This window comes from Rhipicephalus microplus, chromosome 10, assembly GCF_043290135.1.
Source record: "Rhipicephalus microplus isolate Deutch F79 chromosome 10, USDA_Rmic, whole genome shotgun sequence".
Taxonomy (NCBI): domain Eukaryota; kingdom Metazoa; phylum Arthropoda; class Arachnida; order Ixodida; family Ixodidae; genus Rhipicephalus; species Rhipicephalus microplus.
This window is the reverse complement of record NC_134709.1, coordinates 63,205,749-63,223,298: the sequence shown is the minus strand read 5'-3', so window position 1 is coordinate 63,223,298 and position 17,550 is coordinate 63,205,749. Positions and strand designations below refer to the sequence as shown.

The 17,550-nt window shown below is 46.7% G+C and overlaps 1 protein-coding gene across 1 annotated transcript; it reads left to right on the top strand.

Moving 5' to 3' along the window:
* Positions 1–394: 394 nt before the first annotated feature.
* Positions 395–5,132, top strand: LOC142774753 (uncharacterized). Its single transcript, XM_075875758.1, has 2 exons — positions 395–1,244; positions 3,651–5,132. The coding sequence occupies exons 1-2, from the start codon at positions 456–458 to the stop codon at positions 4,866–4,868; spliced, it is 2,007 nt and encodes a 668-aa protein (XP_075731873.1). The 5' UTR covers positions 395–455; the 3' UTR covers positions 4,869–5,132.
* Positions 5,133–17,550: the final 12,418 nt, after the last annotated feature.

Here is a 17,550-nt window from a genome sequence, read left to right as displayed (position 1 = left end):
TCTTCGCCAAAAAACCGACGCTGTTGTGGCCTAAGCCACACTGGAACGTGCAGATCGTGGCTTGTTGGAACGTGATTTGAGCTGTTATACCGTGGAATCATGGTAGCGTATCTAGATACAATTAGGTGTCACTTGTAGTTGTCAACAGGTGTCAATCCCTCACACACTGTCGTGTTAAAACCATGGCAAAAATCTCACCCATTCCGAATACCTTGCGGCTTAAAGGTTACTCACCGAAAGAAAATGTTGAAGCATTGTCAGCTCATACCACGCACTGAGGCAAGAAAACAAACTAAAGAACGTCACAGTGACGTCACTTGGCTTGCACCTGCTACAATCAAAAGTTCAAAAAGCTATCGCTTAGTAGGATTTGCTAGCAAGAGAGCAATAGAAGAGTAACACGCATTGTTTTCAAAGTTTTTCGCATCCTCCATCGGCAGTACGTCGATCTTGCCATGAAAGCACCATTTCTTCGAACACGACGGCACTTTATACCACTGCAGGCGCTACCGTTTCTTATCATTGTGTGCATCCTCTATTTCCTATATCAGTTTGTGCTACCCTCTTCATCAACGAGATGTGGCGATCATAATAGAGAAGTATCGTTTCAATACCTGACGAAAGTAAACTATTGTGAACGAACTGCCAACCGAACCACCATGCTTATAGGCGTTGTTTCGAGCGCTGACAACTTCGAGAGTCGAGCGGCGATCCGGGATACCTGGGGAAGAACGGCCCTCAAGATGGGCTTCGTCGTAGTTTTTCTGTTGGGAGCGACACCGTTCCAGGAAGTACAGAGGAAGGTGTCGGCAGAACACGACATTCACAGTGACGTCGTCCAAGGTGACTTCGTCGACAGCTACGAGAACCTTACTTACAAGAGTGTGATGCTGCTCCGCTTGGCCCGAGAAAAGTGCTCAAATACTGACTTCGTGCTCAAGATAGACGATGAGGTGCTGCTCAGTGTGTGGGACCTTGCTGTCGTAGCGAACAGTTTGGGAGGAATCAAGCACTCAATGTGGGGTTATCTGTATCGCGGCTTCCGACCCCATCGGAACGTAGCTTCCAAGGGGTACGTGTCTAGGGATAAATACGGGCCAGATACGTATCCGGACTTCCTCTCGGGCACGGGATATCTGATTTCGAGTGACGCCATCTTTGAACTAGAGGACGTTACTCACGACGAGTGCTTCTTTACTCTCGAAGACATATACATGACCCGTATCGTCGCGGAAAGAGCGCAAGTAAGTCGTTTAGCGTTGGCTGGCTTCTCCTACAAACACGAACAATACGATCAACCATGTTCCGAACCCAGAGTCGTGACGTCTCATGGTTAGAGTCCAGCGATGTTAAGGAGCCGATGGAGACGCGCTGTCCACGTCTTGAACTTCACACTGTGCCTTGGAATAAAACCCAACCAGATGGTATTCTAAGCCTACATAAACAAAATGACCATTTGACATTTTTGCTTAGCTCTTGTTATTGGTGTTCCCCAAGGCTGACCTGCCACTCGTCCCCACGGCTACACCAGCGGCCGCTGCAAGCTCTTGCAGCAGCCAGGGTAACCCAGCAGCTAAGGACTAAGGAGGTGCCCTCGACCTCTGGACCAATATACGAAAGGCCAATTGGACCCATTGGAGTGAATCGTGCTTTATTTGTGCTGTTGTAAAACGTTTACTGGAGAGAACATTTTTAAAGTAACTGACCGCCTCTCTACTGGGTATATTATAATAAGAGCGCTGATCTATGGACAGATATACCAAATGTTTACGGAGCAAACCGAGAATAATTATGCGTTACGGGAATCGAAGCAAATAGCAAGCGTCCTCAAAATTTTTTTTTACAAGTGTTATTGATAACATTCCCTGTTTTTATCAGGGTCAACCACCGGCACATAAACTATAGATTTTCATTTTTTGTTTGATCTACAATAACTAATTGCCACCCACGTTAACTTTATCGCCCTTGCAGTTGACCACACCTCTCGCAACCTGCGTGTCTACAGAAGTTTGCCATACAAGTCTCCAGTATACACAGACGGCACTGAAAAAAGGGCACATCTCATTAAACGCTGATCGTTTATTTTGACATTAGGGTCAATTTTCTCATGGTGCACTTGCTGACATTGACGCTATCGTGACGTCAGGCTACAGTATCAATTCTGGTGACTGCGCCGGCAGAATGCCCCGGCATAGCTCTTCTAGATAACGCCAGACACCAAGACATTCAAAATGGCCCCTCGCACGAGCATCACCAACGGAGTCAAGGAGCGGAAATGTCATAGAAACATACATCCCGATAATTGCAGAGAAGTGTTAAAATATATTAGTACCGTGTCATGATGTTTGAGTTTGGTATTAACAGAATATAGCCTTTAATATGATGATGTAATTAACTTTTCTGGGTGCACTTCCATTTGTCTGCACAATTTCTAGGGATTAGAATTTCGTATGACGCGCCCGCCATCCAATGTCATCAATATATATATATATATATATACGCGAGTACAAAACACGTGCGATCAGCATGTGAGTGTCACAAAACTTTCGAAACAGTCGTGACTAGAATAAAAAATGATTGGAAAAAAATATAATACAATAGACAAGATTATGGGCATGTAAAGAGGCATTTGTAACATTCACCATTGAGAACGATGATCACGCATGAAAAAAAATATGATAACCTTTAGAAAGCAGAGAATACGTTAGGGGTGCTTCTTTAAATATTTCGCAAAAATGCGGGCGTCAGGGCGTCGTAGAAAGGCATGACACTTTGCCTACGCATTCGTTAATGACGGATAACAAACTATTGAATTTGTGAATCAAGAACGATACTCGAATTTCGCGATCATGTTGTGATTTAAAGCCTGATTCAAATAGCGTCACCATAATCTTGTCAAACGAATGACCTGGTAGATGAAAATGCTTGGACAATGGGAGATGTGGCAAACTGTTTACGTGTGATTTTTGATTGTTGAAACGGATACGAAAAGATGTCTCGGCTTTACCGATGTATTGCATGTGGCAGATTGAGCATTCAAGTAAGTAAATGATGTTGCTGCTATCGCAGTTTAAGTCCCCTTTAATCCTAAGTGAAAAGTTAGATGCCGTGCTTTTAGCAACAGTCGCAGTGGTCATGTGCGGACAAACTTTACATTGCGGTTTTTTACTGGGGTGACAACCAACAACATGTTAGAACGGAAGGTGGCGCTGATCGTTTGTCCTTATCGATGAGCTCTTTCCGATTGAGACATTTGGCCCGCTGGAGAGCGTTGTCGATTATTTGTGAAGGATATTGTTGTTCAGATAATGCTTTGCGGAACTGGTCACAGTTGCGAATGAATCCCCTGTTGTCCGAACAAATTCCTTTAAAACGGATAGCTTGGCTTTAGGGGATACTTGTTTTGCAGTGTTTGACATGTCTGCTTTTAAAATGAAGATATCTTTGTCGGTCAATGGACTTCCTGTAAAGGTTCGTCATTAGTTTACCATTGCTTAAAGCTACACTGACGTCAAGGAAGTTTATGGTGACTGGTGAATAAGAGTGGGAAAAGGAGATGTATGGTTCTACGTTGTTGAAATCTGCAATTGGCCAGGAAAGAGCGGCAGCTATGGGACCGGTTGTGAATTTTTTTTTGCTTCATCGTGCAGATTTCGTCTCTTGTCTACACGTGGCCATGCGCTGCTTCTGCGGCGTCAACGAACGGGTCTACGTCAACGATCATCCTAATCGCTGTCCCCGCTGCTCAACCCGATGCCTGTGCTACAACCGCTTGGATGGCACCGTTCCACCTTTTGGACCAGCCGATTCCTTCGTCGACGTCAGCACATCCTGCTGATTTAAACGTCAGCCCGTCGTCGGCGCCTTTCAGTGGCCAGGAAAGAGCGGCAGCTATGGGACCGGTTGTGAATTTTTTCTGCTTCATCGTGCAGGTTGGTAACCGCCCGTCTTTGTACTCAAAGCGCTCCAGTGATACATGTCTGCTGCTCTTCCCTGGCCCAAGTGTTATATATGACAATGTCTCTGAGTGCTTTCATGTCCTCAAGTTACTTTTGTGCGGGGATATTGAATCAAACCCAGGACCGGACGATAAGGTGCTGACAGCTATTGCTAGCCTTTCAGCTAAAGTAGACTCGCGTCATGCGGAACTTCTTGCCGTACTTAACCAAGTTCAAACCAATCAATCTTTATTAGAACAGAAAGTAACCGACCTTTCTAGCAGGCTAGCGACAGTTGAGACGATGGTAGAATCATATGACTCGGGTCACCATATTCCTGATCTTCCGCAAGCAGTAAATACAGTCATAAGAAACGAAACGACTGCTCTTCATTCCCGACTTGACGAGTTGGATGATCGCTCTCGTAGAGATAATTTGATATTTTTTGGCATTGCTGACAATGTTTCTGAAGGTTGGGCGCAGAGTGAAAAAATAATCACTGACCTTATATCTCAAAAACTTGACCTCAACCTATCAAATGAAGCAATACAGCGTGCGCATAGGCTTGGTGCCTATGTTCCCAATAAGTGCCGGCCTATTATTGTTAAATTTCAGTCGTCAAAAATGAAGGATAACGTTTTTTATCAGAGGAAGAAGTTTCAACCCTCTAAGGTGTCAGTTAGTGAAGATTTCTCGAGGGCAACACGACAATGCCGAAAAAAGTTACATGAATTTGGTAAAAACTCTGGACAGCCGTACTCGCTACGAGTAAACAAATTGTATATTAACAAGACTGTCTATGTGTATTGCCATGTTACCGACCGTGTGTGCGAACTTGAGACACGCGAGGAGCGCAACAACAGTAACATTGGTAATGCTTCCCCCGTCACTCTTCCAGCTGCTGCCAGTTTACCCGCCCCAGCAACATAGCTAGCACGAACGCAATCAGCCAGTCAGGTGTCCCTGCTGTATTCCAATGTGCGTAGTGTGTGTAACAAGCGCGACGACTTATCTTCCGTTATCGACACGTGTTCTGCGGATGTGGTACTGCTCACAGAAACTTGGCTCTCTTCCGCTATTCATGACTTTGAAATATTGCACTGCGAAGCGGGCTACAAAATTTATCGTTCGGATCGTACTGGTAGTCGAGGCGGTGGTGTGTTGATAGCTGTCCGGGATACTTTCATCTCTAGTGCGATTATGGTCGACACCAACTTAGAATTTGTTAGCGCATGTGTATTTACAGGGCATAGAAAGTTCATTTTCAGTGTGTGCTATAAACCGCCACAGTCTTCAACAGCATTTTGTCAAGAATTACATGATGTCCTAAATAAGTTGACTGTGCGGTTTCCCAAATGTCCTTTATTTCTTTTTGGAGATTTTAACTTGCCTTCTATAATCCGGTCTACTGACCCGCCAAGTCTTGTGGAAAATTCAATAGAATGTTCGTCATTTTTGAATGTTTGTTTAGATTTTAACCTTAAGCAACTGGTACTTCAGCCTACTCGTTGCTCACCTCATTCTGCCAATGTACTAGATTTGCTACTTACGACCACTCCAGAACTCGTCTCACCCCTAGTATTTATGCCCGGTCTAAGTGATCACTGTTTTATTCACTGTAGTATTCATGCCCATTTACCTTGCACGAAGCAAGTTAAATTTATTAAAGATTATAAAAACGCCAATTTTGCTGCAATACATAATGAACTTGCTAATTTCATCACAGACTATATGCCTGGTATTTATACACGCACCATTCAAGAAAATTGGTTTATGTTTAAAGAAAAGGTCGCTTTTTTGATTGACCGCTACATTCCTAAAAAACAGATCCTTTCTTCTTCTAAAGCCCCTTGGTTTAACGCCCATTTGAAGCGCTTACTAAACAAGAAGAAAAGGATTTTCCGCCGAGCAAAAGTGGTGATGACGCCTGAGCGTTGGCACGCGTACTTCGTCGCTGAACAAGAGTACAAAAACGCCATTGCGCAGGCTAAAAATGTATTCCACAACATTACCCTACCCACCCTACTGAAAGATAATCCCCGGCAATTTTGGAATGTAGTTCGTGGCAGCAGATCTACAACGTTTCACCTACTAGATAACAATGGTGATGCTGTTTCCAATCGTGACTGCTGCAGTGTGATGAATGATGTATTTGTTTCTTGTTTTTCTGGGGCAACACCCTTTTCTATGCCTTCTGTCGAAGACCTTTCTTTTTTTCCTATGGATTTCATATCTGTTGATTCATCTGGAGTGTGCCGTATAATAGAAAAAATGAAATTGTCTAGCTCTGCAGGCAACGACGGCATCAATTCAAAGTTCTTAAAAAACACAAAACTTTATTCTTCCATTATACTCGCTGAACTTTTTTCGCAGTCTTTGCAGTCTTCCACTTTGCCAGATGATTGGAAGGTGGGTAAGGTGGTTCCACTTCACAAATCAGGTAACACCCACTCTCCCCTCAATTACAGGCCAATATCTTTAACCAGTGTACCCTGCAAACTTCTCGAGCACATCATCTATTCAAACTTAGTATCTTTTCTCGAATCCAACTCATTTTTTTCCCCTTGGCAACACGGTTTCAGGAAGCACTTCTCTTGTGAAACGCAGTTACTTTCTTTTACTAACGATCTTTTTCGTGCTTTCGACAATAATTTCATTATCGACTGCATCTTTTTAGATTACGCTAAAGCCTTCGACACTGTTTCGCATACTCTCCTTCTTCTCAAAATGAGCAAGCTAAGTATAGATCCTAACATCCTTGACTGGATTCACTGTTTTCTAACAAACCGTCTGCAGTATGTTCACGCTAATAATTATAACTCTCCTACCGTTGCTGTAACATCAGGCGTACCACAGGGTTCGGTTTTAGGTCCATTGCTTTTTCTTATTTATATTAATGATTTGCCTGTCAGAATTAATTCTACCATTAGGCTTTTTGCTGATGATTGCGTACTGTATCGTGTCATTCATAATCAACATGACGTTTCTACATTGCAGTCCGACATTGACGCTGTTTCTAACTGGTGCGACAAGTGGCTCATGAAATTAAACATCAGTAAGTGTAAAGTTATGAGAGTAATGCACCACAATAAAGTCAATGATTATTTTTCCTATACCCTCAAAAACTCCTCTTTAAACCCCGTTACTAGTTACCGTTACCTTGGCGTGCATATAACCCACAACCTCTCTTGGAATATGCATGTTGAACATGTAATTAATAACGCTGATCGCATGCTTGGATTCCTCCGCCGTCATTTTTCATCCGTTCCTTCAGATTTAAAACTTAAATTGTACACAACACTCGTTAGATCGAAATTGGAATACGCTTGTTCTATTTGGGATCCATTTAGCTCCGTATTAACTACAGCCCTTGAATCCGTTCAGAACCGTGCAGCTCGTTTTGTGCTCTCTAACTACAACCGCTACGCCAGTGTTTCTTCAATGAAAGCTACCCTAGGATTACCAACACTTAAGTCACGCCGTAAGTACTTCCGTCTCAACCTATTTCACAAAATCTTTTACACGAATCCAACACTTAAAAATGATCTTTTCCTTCCCCCAGATTATGTATCACCACGGTTAGACCATCATCTTAAAGTTAAAGTTCCCATATGCCGCACTAACACTTGCCATGCTTCTTTTTTGCCTCAAACAAGCAGTGACTGGAACCACCTTCCTGCCTCCATGCTGTAATCGAAGAATCTGCCGCCTTCAAAATTGCAGTTATTGATATATTGTTGTCAGACCACTCCTCTCTAATGCCCTCGGGCCCTGAGAGTATGAAAATAAATAAATAAATAAATAAATAAATGAAAGATTGTAATGCCGCTCCACCATTGGGCCAAATTAAGAAAATTTCGTCAATGAAGCGTTTGTAATAAAGTGGTTCAAGGTCACGAGGAGCAAGAAAGTTATTTTTTAGAATTCCCATGAAGATGTTCGCATAACTGAGACCTATTTTTGTGCCCATCTAGGTGCCGCTGGTTTGAACATAATGTTCACTGTTAAATTCAAAGTTGTTAAGCTCGAGTATCAGTGCTAAAATAGTGCCCGTGGTGGAACCGTCGATGGGTTTGTCATTTACAAAGTCATTGTATGCTTGAAGTACAGAATGAATCCCGTCCGCACGGGGTATATTTGTGTAGTGACACCACATCTAGTGTGACCATAAGAGCCTCACTCGAAACACGCATATTTACAATGTCACGCAGAAAGCGATTAGTGTCCTTGACATATGAAGAAAAGTTAGGAGGAATAGAACTAATTAAGCTGTCTGCATATCGAGACAGGCTTTCCGTGATGGTTCCTATTCCGGAAGTTATTGGCCGGCCTGGATTGTTTTGTTTATGAATCTTAGGAAACGGATAAAATCTACCAGCTACCGGACTCAGGGGAACTAAGGATTTGAGCGCAGTTTCTGGAATATTATTTTTTCGTACAAGCTCTTTTAAAGTTTATTTTACTTTAGTATTGAATTCCTCGGTTGGGTCGTAGCTCAAATGTCTGTAAAATGCGTGGTCATTCAATTGTCTGTGGGCTTCACGAAGGTAATCAGCCTTATTTATTATTACGATTGTTCCACCTTTATCAGCCGGTTTGATGACGATGTCGTCTCGGCAAACCATGGTTTGGATCGCTTGTTTTTGTCGCTTAGGTTGCGGTGAAACGGCGATTGCTTTTTGTATGCTTCGAGTACATCTCGCTGCACTGCTCGGATGTAAATATCGGGACATTTATCCCTTTGGGAAGGGGGAGTCCAGTGCTTAGTAGAAAAAAAACACTGTTTTGATAGACAGAGGCCGATTATGAAAGTATTCGCGTAAACGCATGCTTCTTTCAAAATTGTGTAAGTCACTGTGATTAGTTGAAATTCATGGTATCCTCCAGTGGCAGGACAAAAGTTTAAACCACGGGAAAGAACGCTCAATTCCTCAGCCAATAACGTGGCACTAGAAATATTCACTATATTTCCAGCTTCTGCGGAGCACGAATGCACTGAAGACGTTGCGTCATCAGGAGTGCTGACGCTTGTGCAAATGTTATCGCGCATCAATTTGTCGTTGAGCTCGCGAATCTTATATATATTATAATGAGGCGTTTTAGAGTGGCACTCTTTTATAAAACAGGAGAGCGGTCACGACACGTCAAGCGGTAATGGCGGAACTAGCCTGAGTCCCCAGTTAACCAAACGTCGTCTTCTTCACCGACTGAGTCATACCCCCTGCCTTTCTGAGTAGCCTCATCTTCTTCACTACATTTTCCTCCCCTCCGGAAAAGAGCCATCCTGGCGACTCATGGGCAGGAGACAATAGAGGGATCGTAATACGGTTTTAGGCGGTCTATGTGGACGGTCTCACGTCCACGGCGTCGTTGATCATGGGGCTGCTCCAGCGGCTCCACGATGTAATTGACGGGTGAAGTTTGTTTAACCACACGGTAAGGTCCGTCATACTTGTACATCAGTTTCGTTGAGAGACCAGGGCTTGTTGAAGGGATGCGAAGCCAGACAAGGTCATCTGATGCATAAGAAGCCGGAGGCGTCGGGCTATCGCGGTGATGTTTCTGGCGTTGCTGTTCAGTACTTGTGAAGGAACGGGCAAGCTGACGACACTCTTCCGCGTATTTAGCAGCCTGTGACATCGTCGTCGACTCAGCAACATCTGGGTGGTAAGGAAGGATGGTGTCTAGCGTGCAAGAGGGCTCGCGACCATAAAGGAGGAAATATGGAGAGAAACCAGTGGTTGTCTGGACAGCAGTATTATGCGCGTAGGTTACAAAAGGGAGAATACTGTCCCAATTGGTGTGATCGGTTGCGACGTACATTGACAGCATATCTCCTAATGTACGGTTGAATCGTTCTGTAATGCCATTAGTTTGAGGATGATACGCGGTGGTGGTGCGATGAATGACTTGGCATTCTTTGAGAAGCGATTCAACAGCGTCCGACAAAAACACACGCCCTCGGTCACTCAAGAGTTCACGTGGTGCACCGTGACGTAAAATGATCTGATGCAGTATGAAACGACCGACGTCACTGGCTGACGCAGAAGAGAGTGGTGAAGTTTCTGCGTAGCGCGTAAGGTGATCGATAGCGACGATTACCCAGCGATTTCCAGCCGGTGTAATCGAAAGAGGTCCATACAGATCAATACCAACACGGTCAAACGGTCGAGCAGGACAAGGTAAGGGTTGTAGTGGAGCTGGAGAACTTGGAGTGGGATTCTTCCGGCGTTGACAAGCGAGACAGGAACGTACGTAGCGACGAACGAAGCGATACATTCCACGCCAGTAGTAGCGGTGGGACAGGCGGGTGTAGGTCTTTAACACTCCCGCATGGGCGCATTGTGGGTCGGCGTGAAAGGAGGCGCATATGTCTGAGCGGAGACGTCTGGGAATGACTAGGAGCCATTGGCGTCCTTCGGAGAGATAATTCCGTCTGTATAGCAAACCATTTCTGATAACGAAGTGTTGTATTTGACGGCGCATACCTCTAGGGATATTTTGCGAGGGAGTTTGGCTCAACAAGTTAATAAGTGAAGCGATCCAAGGATCTTTTCGTTGCTCCTGTAGCATGTCGCTGACACTAAGTGCAGACACGTCGGGGGCAGGCGAAGACGGCGACTTGTCACTACATCGTAGAGGTGATCGGGACAAAGCGTCTGCGTCTGAATGTTTTCGGCCAGATCGGTAAACGACGTGGATGTCGTACTCTTGTAGCCGAAGCGCCCAACGGGCGAGCCGGCTGGTGGGATCTTTTAACGATGAGAGCCAACATAATGCATGATGATCAGTAACGACGCTGAATGGGCGCCCGTAAAGATAAGGTCGAAACTTGCCTATGGCCCATATGATGGCTAGACACTCTTTTTCGGTGACTGAATAGTTGGCTTCTGCTTTTGTGAGTGCACGGCTGGCGTAAGAGACGACGTACTCATCAAATCCAGGTTTACGCTGGGCGAGCACAGCACCGAGGCCAACTCCGCTAGCATCCGTGTGTATTTCCGTCGGGGCAAGAGGATCAAAATGTCGCAGTATAGGAGGTGACGTAAGAAGGTGGCGGAGTGTGGCAAACGCATCATCACAAGCTGACGACCAACTAGGAAGGTCGTTGTTGCCGGCAAGAAGGTCAGTCAACGGCGATATGATGGAGGCGAAGTTGCGAATAAAACGTCGAAAATAAGAACATAAACCGAGGAAGCTGCGAAGTTCTTTTAAGGTCTTCGGCTTAGGAAATTCGGAAACGGCACGGAGTTTCGTCGCATCCGGAAGAATGCCATCTCTAGATACAACATGGCCCAAAATTAGGAGTTTTCGAGCGCCGAAGCAGCACTTCTTCAAGTTGAGCTGTAGACCGGCGGCGGCGAGGCAAGTAAGCACTGTCTCGAGCCGCTGAAGATGCGTTGAAAAGTCGCTTGAAAATATCACGACATCGTCTAAATAACACAGACATGTCTGCCATTTCAGGCCACGGAGGATGTTATCGATCATGCGCTCGAAAGTGGCAGGCGCATTGCAGAGCCCGAATGGCATGACGTTAAATTCGTATAAGCCATCAGGTGTAACAAAAGCTGTCTTGGGGCGATCAGCCTCAGCCATGGGAACCTGCCAATAACCTGAACGCAGATCTAGTGACGAGAAGAACTCCGCGCCTTGTAAGCAGTCAAGGGCATCGTCTATGCGAGGCAGCGGGTAAACATCTTTGCGCGTGATCTTATTCAACCGGCGGTAGTCGACGCAGAATCTTATTGAGCCATCCTTTTTCTTGACTAGAACAACTGGGGAGGCCCACGGGCTCTTAGAGGGCTCAATAACACCTCGCTTCAGCATGTCGTCAACTTGTTCCGCGATTATGCGACGCTCAGATGCGGATACCCGATACGGACGCTGGCGTAAAGGAGCGTGAAGGCCAGTGTCGATCTTGTGAGATACTGTGGAAGCACGGCCCAAAGTCAGTTGCTGGTGGTCGAAGCTGGCGCGGAAGCGCTCGAGGAGGGCGATGATGTCGGTGCGCTGCTGAACCGTAAGGTTGGTGTCGATGCAGCGCGAAATTGCGTCGGTGAATGATGGGGAAGAGGATGACTTGCAACAATCAACAGCGTCAATAGGTAGCGTAGTCGGGTGGTCAGGAACTACACGTGCAGTCGAGGGATCAATGTCATCAGCAAAGCCCAGGCACTCTCCGCACAGTAACTTGGAAGGCGAGGGAAACGGATTTGAAACATAAATTGCACTTGATCCATCGTGAACATTCAGAACGGCGAAAGGAATCGGGAAGCACTTGCGGCGAAGAGCGGTTTCAGAAGGCGTAAAAAGAACAGTTGAGCTACTAGATACGTCACAAGAAAGCGGAACTAGGGCGGACGAGAACGGGGGTATTGAAGTGTCGGTGGCAACGAAAACTTTTGCAGGTGAAAGGGACGAGTCGAGTGAAGCAGCGTCGCATAACGGCGCGAATTCCACTTCGGCGCGAGCACAGTCGATGACGGCATGATGAGTGCAGAGAAAGTCCCAGCCCAATATAATGTCATGGGAACACTGCGGGAGCACTACAAACTCGACGACATAAATATCGTCAGCAATAACGACACGTGCTGTGCATGCAGCAAAAGGGCGAATTCGTTGCTCGCTCGCAGTGCTCAAAACAAAGTTGCGAAGAGGCATTGTGACTTTTTTTAGTCGACGGCAAAGTTTTTCAGTCATTACACACACTGCGGCGCCAGTATCAACCAATGCAAAAACAGGTATACCTTCAACGGAGACAGCAACGACGTTGGACGGCGAAAAACAAGGTCTTGTGGAGTTCGAAAGATCCGCAGTTCTTGCCCCCGGAACTGCGGCTCCTAGTTTTCCTCAGGGACAGGGCGAGGTCGACGTAGCACAGGGGAAAGGGAACGGCGTCGGGGTGAAGGCGACCGGTGTCTATTGAAGTTCCGGCGAGGTGAAAATGTGTCCATGGTGGCAGTGTCGTCATATACAGCAGGGCCTGATCGTGCTGGGAAATCGTAATTGTTGGGCCGGACGTCACCACGCAGGAAAAACTCGCGCCGTCGACAAAATCGTGCCACGTGACCCGCAATTCCACAGGCGAAGCATATGGGGCGGTTGTCTTGAGTGCGCCAAGGGTTCTGAGAGCGTAGAGGTGGTTGTCGGGAGAAAGGACGGGCAGACTGGTACATAGGCTCCGTCGGTACGACAAAGGGGTGCGTGGACGTAGGCGTTCGCGACAAAGAAACGTGGCCGTTCGTGACAGGCGGACGTCGGGTTCCGTTCAGTGCTTCGGCATAGGTCAATGGAGCAGCCACCGGTGGTGCGTGAGCTGTTGGTAGCGCCTCGGACACTTGCTCCTGGACTACTCGCTGTATTGATGGCGCTAAAGTAGATGGGGCACCTTCGGAGGTATAAGGCACGAGGGACAACTGGCGTGCGACCTCCTCTCGTACAAATTGCTTGATCTCGAGAAGCAAAGTGGTGTGGTCTATAGCAGTGCCAGCCGACGTTAAAGCGGAGATTGTTGCACATGGCGTGCTGGCACGACGAGTGGTGTCACGCTGTTTCCAGAGCTCATCATAGCTCTGACAAAGTTGGACCACTTCCGCTACCGTTTGCGGGCTTTTGGCGACAAGCATCTGAAATGCGTCGTCGGTCACGCCTTTCAAGATGTGTTTGATTTTTTCGGCTTCTGTCATGGCCGAGTTGACACGCCGGCAAAGGTCGACCACATCTTCGATATAACTGGTGTAATTCTCACCATTCTGCTGAGCCCTAGTACGCAAGCGCTGTTCGGCCCGTAGTTTGCGAAGCGCTGGACGGCCAAACAAGTCCGCAAACGCCGTTCGGAAAGCCGACCAGGTGGGGAGGTCTCTCTCGTGATTACGGTACCACAGACTGGCGACGTCGGTCAAATAAAATTGGACGACAGTAAGCTTGTGCGCATCGTCCCACTTGTTGTGCTTGCTCACCCGGTCGTATTCGTCGAGCCAGTCTTCCACGTCTTTGTCATCGGTTCCACTGAAGGTAGGCGGATCGCGTTGCCGAAAGGAGCCGAGACAGACAGGAGCTGCAGTAGTTGGAGCCGAGGCGGCCGCCTGCTGATCGTCGTTCGTGGACATCGTAGCAAATGGAGGCAACGTACGGTTTCGCAGTTCCAGGATTAGGCGTTACCCGCACCTCCACCAATTATAATGAGGCGTTTTAGAGTGGCACTCTTTTATAAAACAGGAGAGTGGTCACGACACGTCAAGCGGTAATGGCGGAACAAGCCTGAGTCCCCATATAACCAAACGTCGTCTTCTTCACCGACTGAGTCATACCCCCTGCCTTTCTGAGTAGCCTCATCTTCTTCACTACATTTTATATATATATATATATATATATATATATATTTGTGTGTGTGCGTGCGTTTGTGCGTGTGTGTGTGCGCGTGCGCGGGTGCGTGTGTGTGTGTGTGTGTTGTGAGCGCTGACTGAGCGGTTCATCACCTTCACCTGAGCATACAAATAGTGCTCGGTTGATGGCTCGCACGTCTGCGTTGAAGATACAATGATCACTCCTTCGTACCTGACGTCGTCTCAAGTGGTTGAGGTGCTGGGTAGCGGCTAAAACAGTGAGTGGCGCGTCTCTCGAGACTTCTCGCACTCTCATGCCAGCTGGCCTACCTCGCCGCAGTGTTAGCAGCGGTTTCTGGGGCGTGTGAACCGGAAGTTGCGTGCTATGTGCCCACGTTCATTGCAGCGGTAGCAGACGTCCGCCACTGCGTCGTTTCCTCCGGCCTCTGGGCAGTCCCGCCTGATTTGACCCAGGTGTCCGCAGTTGTTGCACTGGCGGTCATCCCGCTCGCTGTTTGAGCATCCCGCAAGATGTGGCCCAGCGTGCCGCACAGGTAGCACTAGAGAGACAGGCCAGCACCACTCCTTCTCTCGTCCGGCTTGCAGTCCCTGGAGATGTGTCCCTGCATGTGGCAGATGTAGCAGGTATTTTCCTGCTCCTTGCACTCGCGTGCAATGTGGCCCATCTCCCGTTCCACTTAAGACGCGAGTGAATCGCACGGCAAACTGACCGAAGATTCGTCGTCGTGTGGACTAGCATCCATTGATACGGTATACCCAATGTCAGAAGACATCGTCACGTACGCCGTGCAAGCACTGAATTGAAAAACCGCCCTTGGTATATGCTCTGCGGCTCACACCAACAGGCGTTCACGTCACGCATTAGGAACGACGAGTTTACAGGGCGCGTGTGCGCACAATGTAACAGAAATGGTCGAGCGGTAACGCGGAAACCAGTTCCGTGACAACGTACAGAGGAATAAGAAATTATGCACAACAATGGGGAGACGTCAGCACTCGCTTTGCGATAGATCGATGGCCTCTTATCTCGCTAAAGAGGTGGCCACATGCAGTGCTTATGTTTAGCACGAGAAAAAAATAAAGATGTGATGTTGGAAACAAAGCGCTGTTTTCTTCATTTAAAACGAAACTAAAGTGCAGCATCGGTCCACTATAGACTGGTAAATTATTCTTTACGATCTTTGCTCGCGTTTAATTCGGCACCAAAAGCCCATCCCTGCGCCAAACCAAAGTTCCGAAATCATTACCCTGTCCTTCATCATTTATTCCTCCTCCTCCTCCAAAATCATTTCCTTTAATTCACGTGCCAGGTAGAGTCGTGAGCATAAGTGTGCAGAACACGGGATCACTTGGCCACGGGATCCACGTGATCACAGGTACACGTGGATAAAATTTATTTTGCGTGCTTGGCTTCATCAAGTTTTGCAAGGGTAGCTACGCTTATTCGTGAATCAACCGGCATGAATAACTGCGCGATCCCGGCGCTGGAACCGGCACCATCGCCACCTCTACGTTAAAAAAAAGTGGCCCCGTATCTGCATGTTACACCGCAAATGTCGTCGAAAGACAATAGTCTTGCGTCTGGAGAGAGTGAATGAAACATTTATTTGATCTTCTGCGCAAGAAAATTGGTGTGTGGTATTCTGGAGGCGCAGCGAGTGTCTCGAACGTGCAGAGGAGGCGAACGAGCGCATCAAGTCACGTCACACGTGAGACATGAGCGCTATCTGGCAGTTATCCTGGAAAACGGGGCGCGCGTCATGCGTGCCCGTCTCTGAGGTGATAAGGTGTAGAACGCAAGGCGACGGGTAGGTGCCACCACCATGTCATCTTTGCAAAGCGTTGGAAACACTTGCCGTTTCGTGCAAGCGTTGCATGACCAGCGCAGCATTATAAAGGCTACGATCCCTAAAATCACTTATGTATGCCTTTTCTAGTAAAAATACACATACATAATATTGACGTGTTATGGTACCTCAGATATGCGCAATATTTGCTTTTCAATTGACAATCGCACAAGTATGAACGCTGAAGCTTGATTTGAATTGGTGGGCACTGCGCATGGAGTCGGCCGTTTGGAGTATCATTTGATCACTTTAGTGCTGTTTATGGTACCGTTAAGGGTGGACAGACAGACAGACAGACGAAAATTTTTACGTCGGAAGACCCAAGATAGACTATCGCTTTAAATATGGAACAAATTTGATGGACTAAAGACAGCGACACCCAGTTGCCTTTTTGGCTGTGAGTATGTCGGAGAGAGCGTCATGAGAGGCCCACTGATGCGACGAGATGTGCATGCGCACCACCAAAATTTGCCGAAATCATGGGACAGTAGGCGTCTCGTCACTAGATGGCGCGTCGATGCCTTTGGCCACGCGATCGCGTAGTCTGCACACTTACGCTCACGCCTGTACGTCAGTATGTGGCTCTAAATTAAAGACTGATGTTCTAGTAGACCGGGCACAATTCTCGCTGTAGCACGAGGAGCCACATGAATGGAGAAGGAACTAGACGGGACATAGGGCCAAATAACAAACTTAAGTGTTCATTACACGTGATCACGCATATATGCAATATATGCACAAATGAAACAAACAGGAAAGGGAAAAATGTAAATCTAATCTACCCTGGAAGTAAAGCTGGTGACTGGCGTGAGAAGATGAGCATTTCATTTTGAGAAGATTGAAGGCCACATTTTTCTGGTGAGGTCGTCAGACCATTTCACGAGACAAACTATGATTGTTGCGGTTAGCTGTTTTAATGCGATAGTATGGCAGCAATAGTGAGTCCAAAAGAAAGCACGTTTGTGTCAACAATGGTTAAAAAATCACCTTTTTTTACTCACTTATTCCTTCAAGAAACTTGTCCAATTGTTTTAGGAGTCAACTTATTTCGTTAAAAAAGATTCGAACCAATGACAACACTAAACCCTCTGACATCTGTTATATTGAGTTGTAACTATTCCTATCACAAGGCTGATCTCATTCATTCTGAGAAAATGTTATGCCAAGCAGCAGAAAATTAGTGGCCTACACTGAATGTTTTGTTTTGTTATTGCTTTGAGTCAAGCAGTTCGACTTGGACCAACTTTGTGTGTTTCGAGAAGTTATGAATATATTATCTACTGGCCAGTCCCGAAAAATTTTTTTCGGGGAAAGGGGGGCAGAGGTAACTTGCTGAAAGCCTTCAGTACTTTTGGAAAGTGGGCGCCCATACGGTGTTAGCGTTTTCTTCTAGTGCCCGTGTTTGTGTGCGCACCTAAA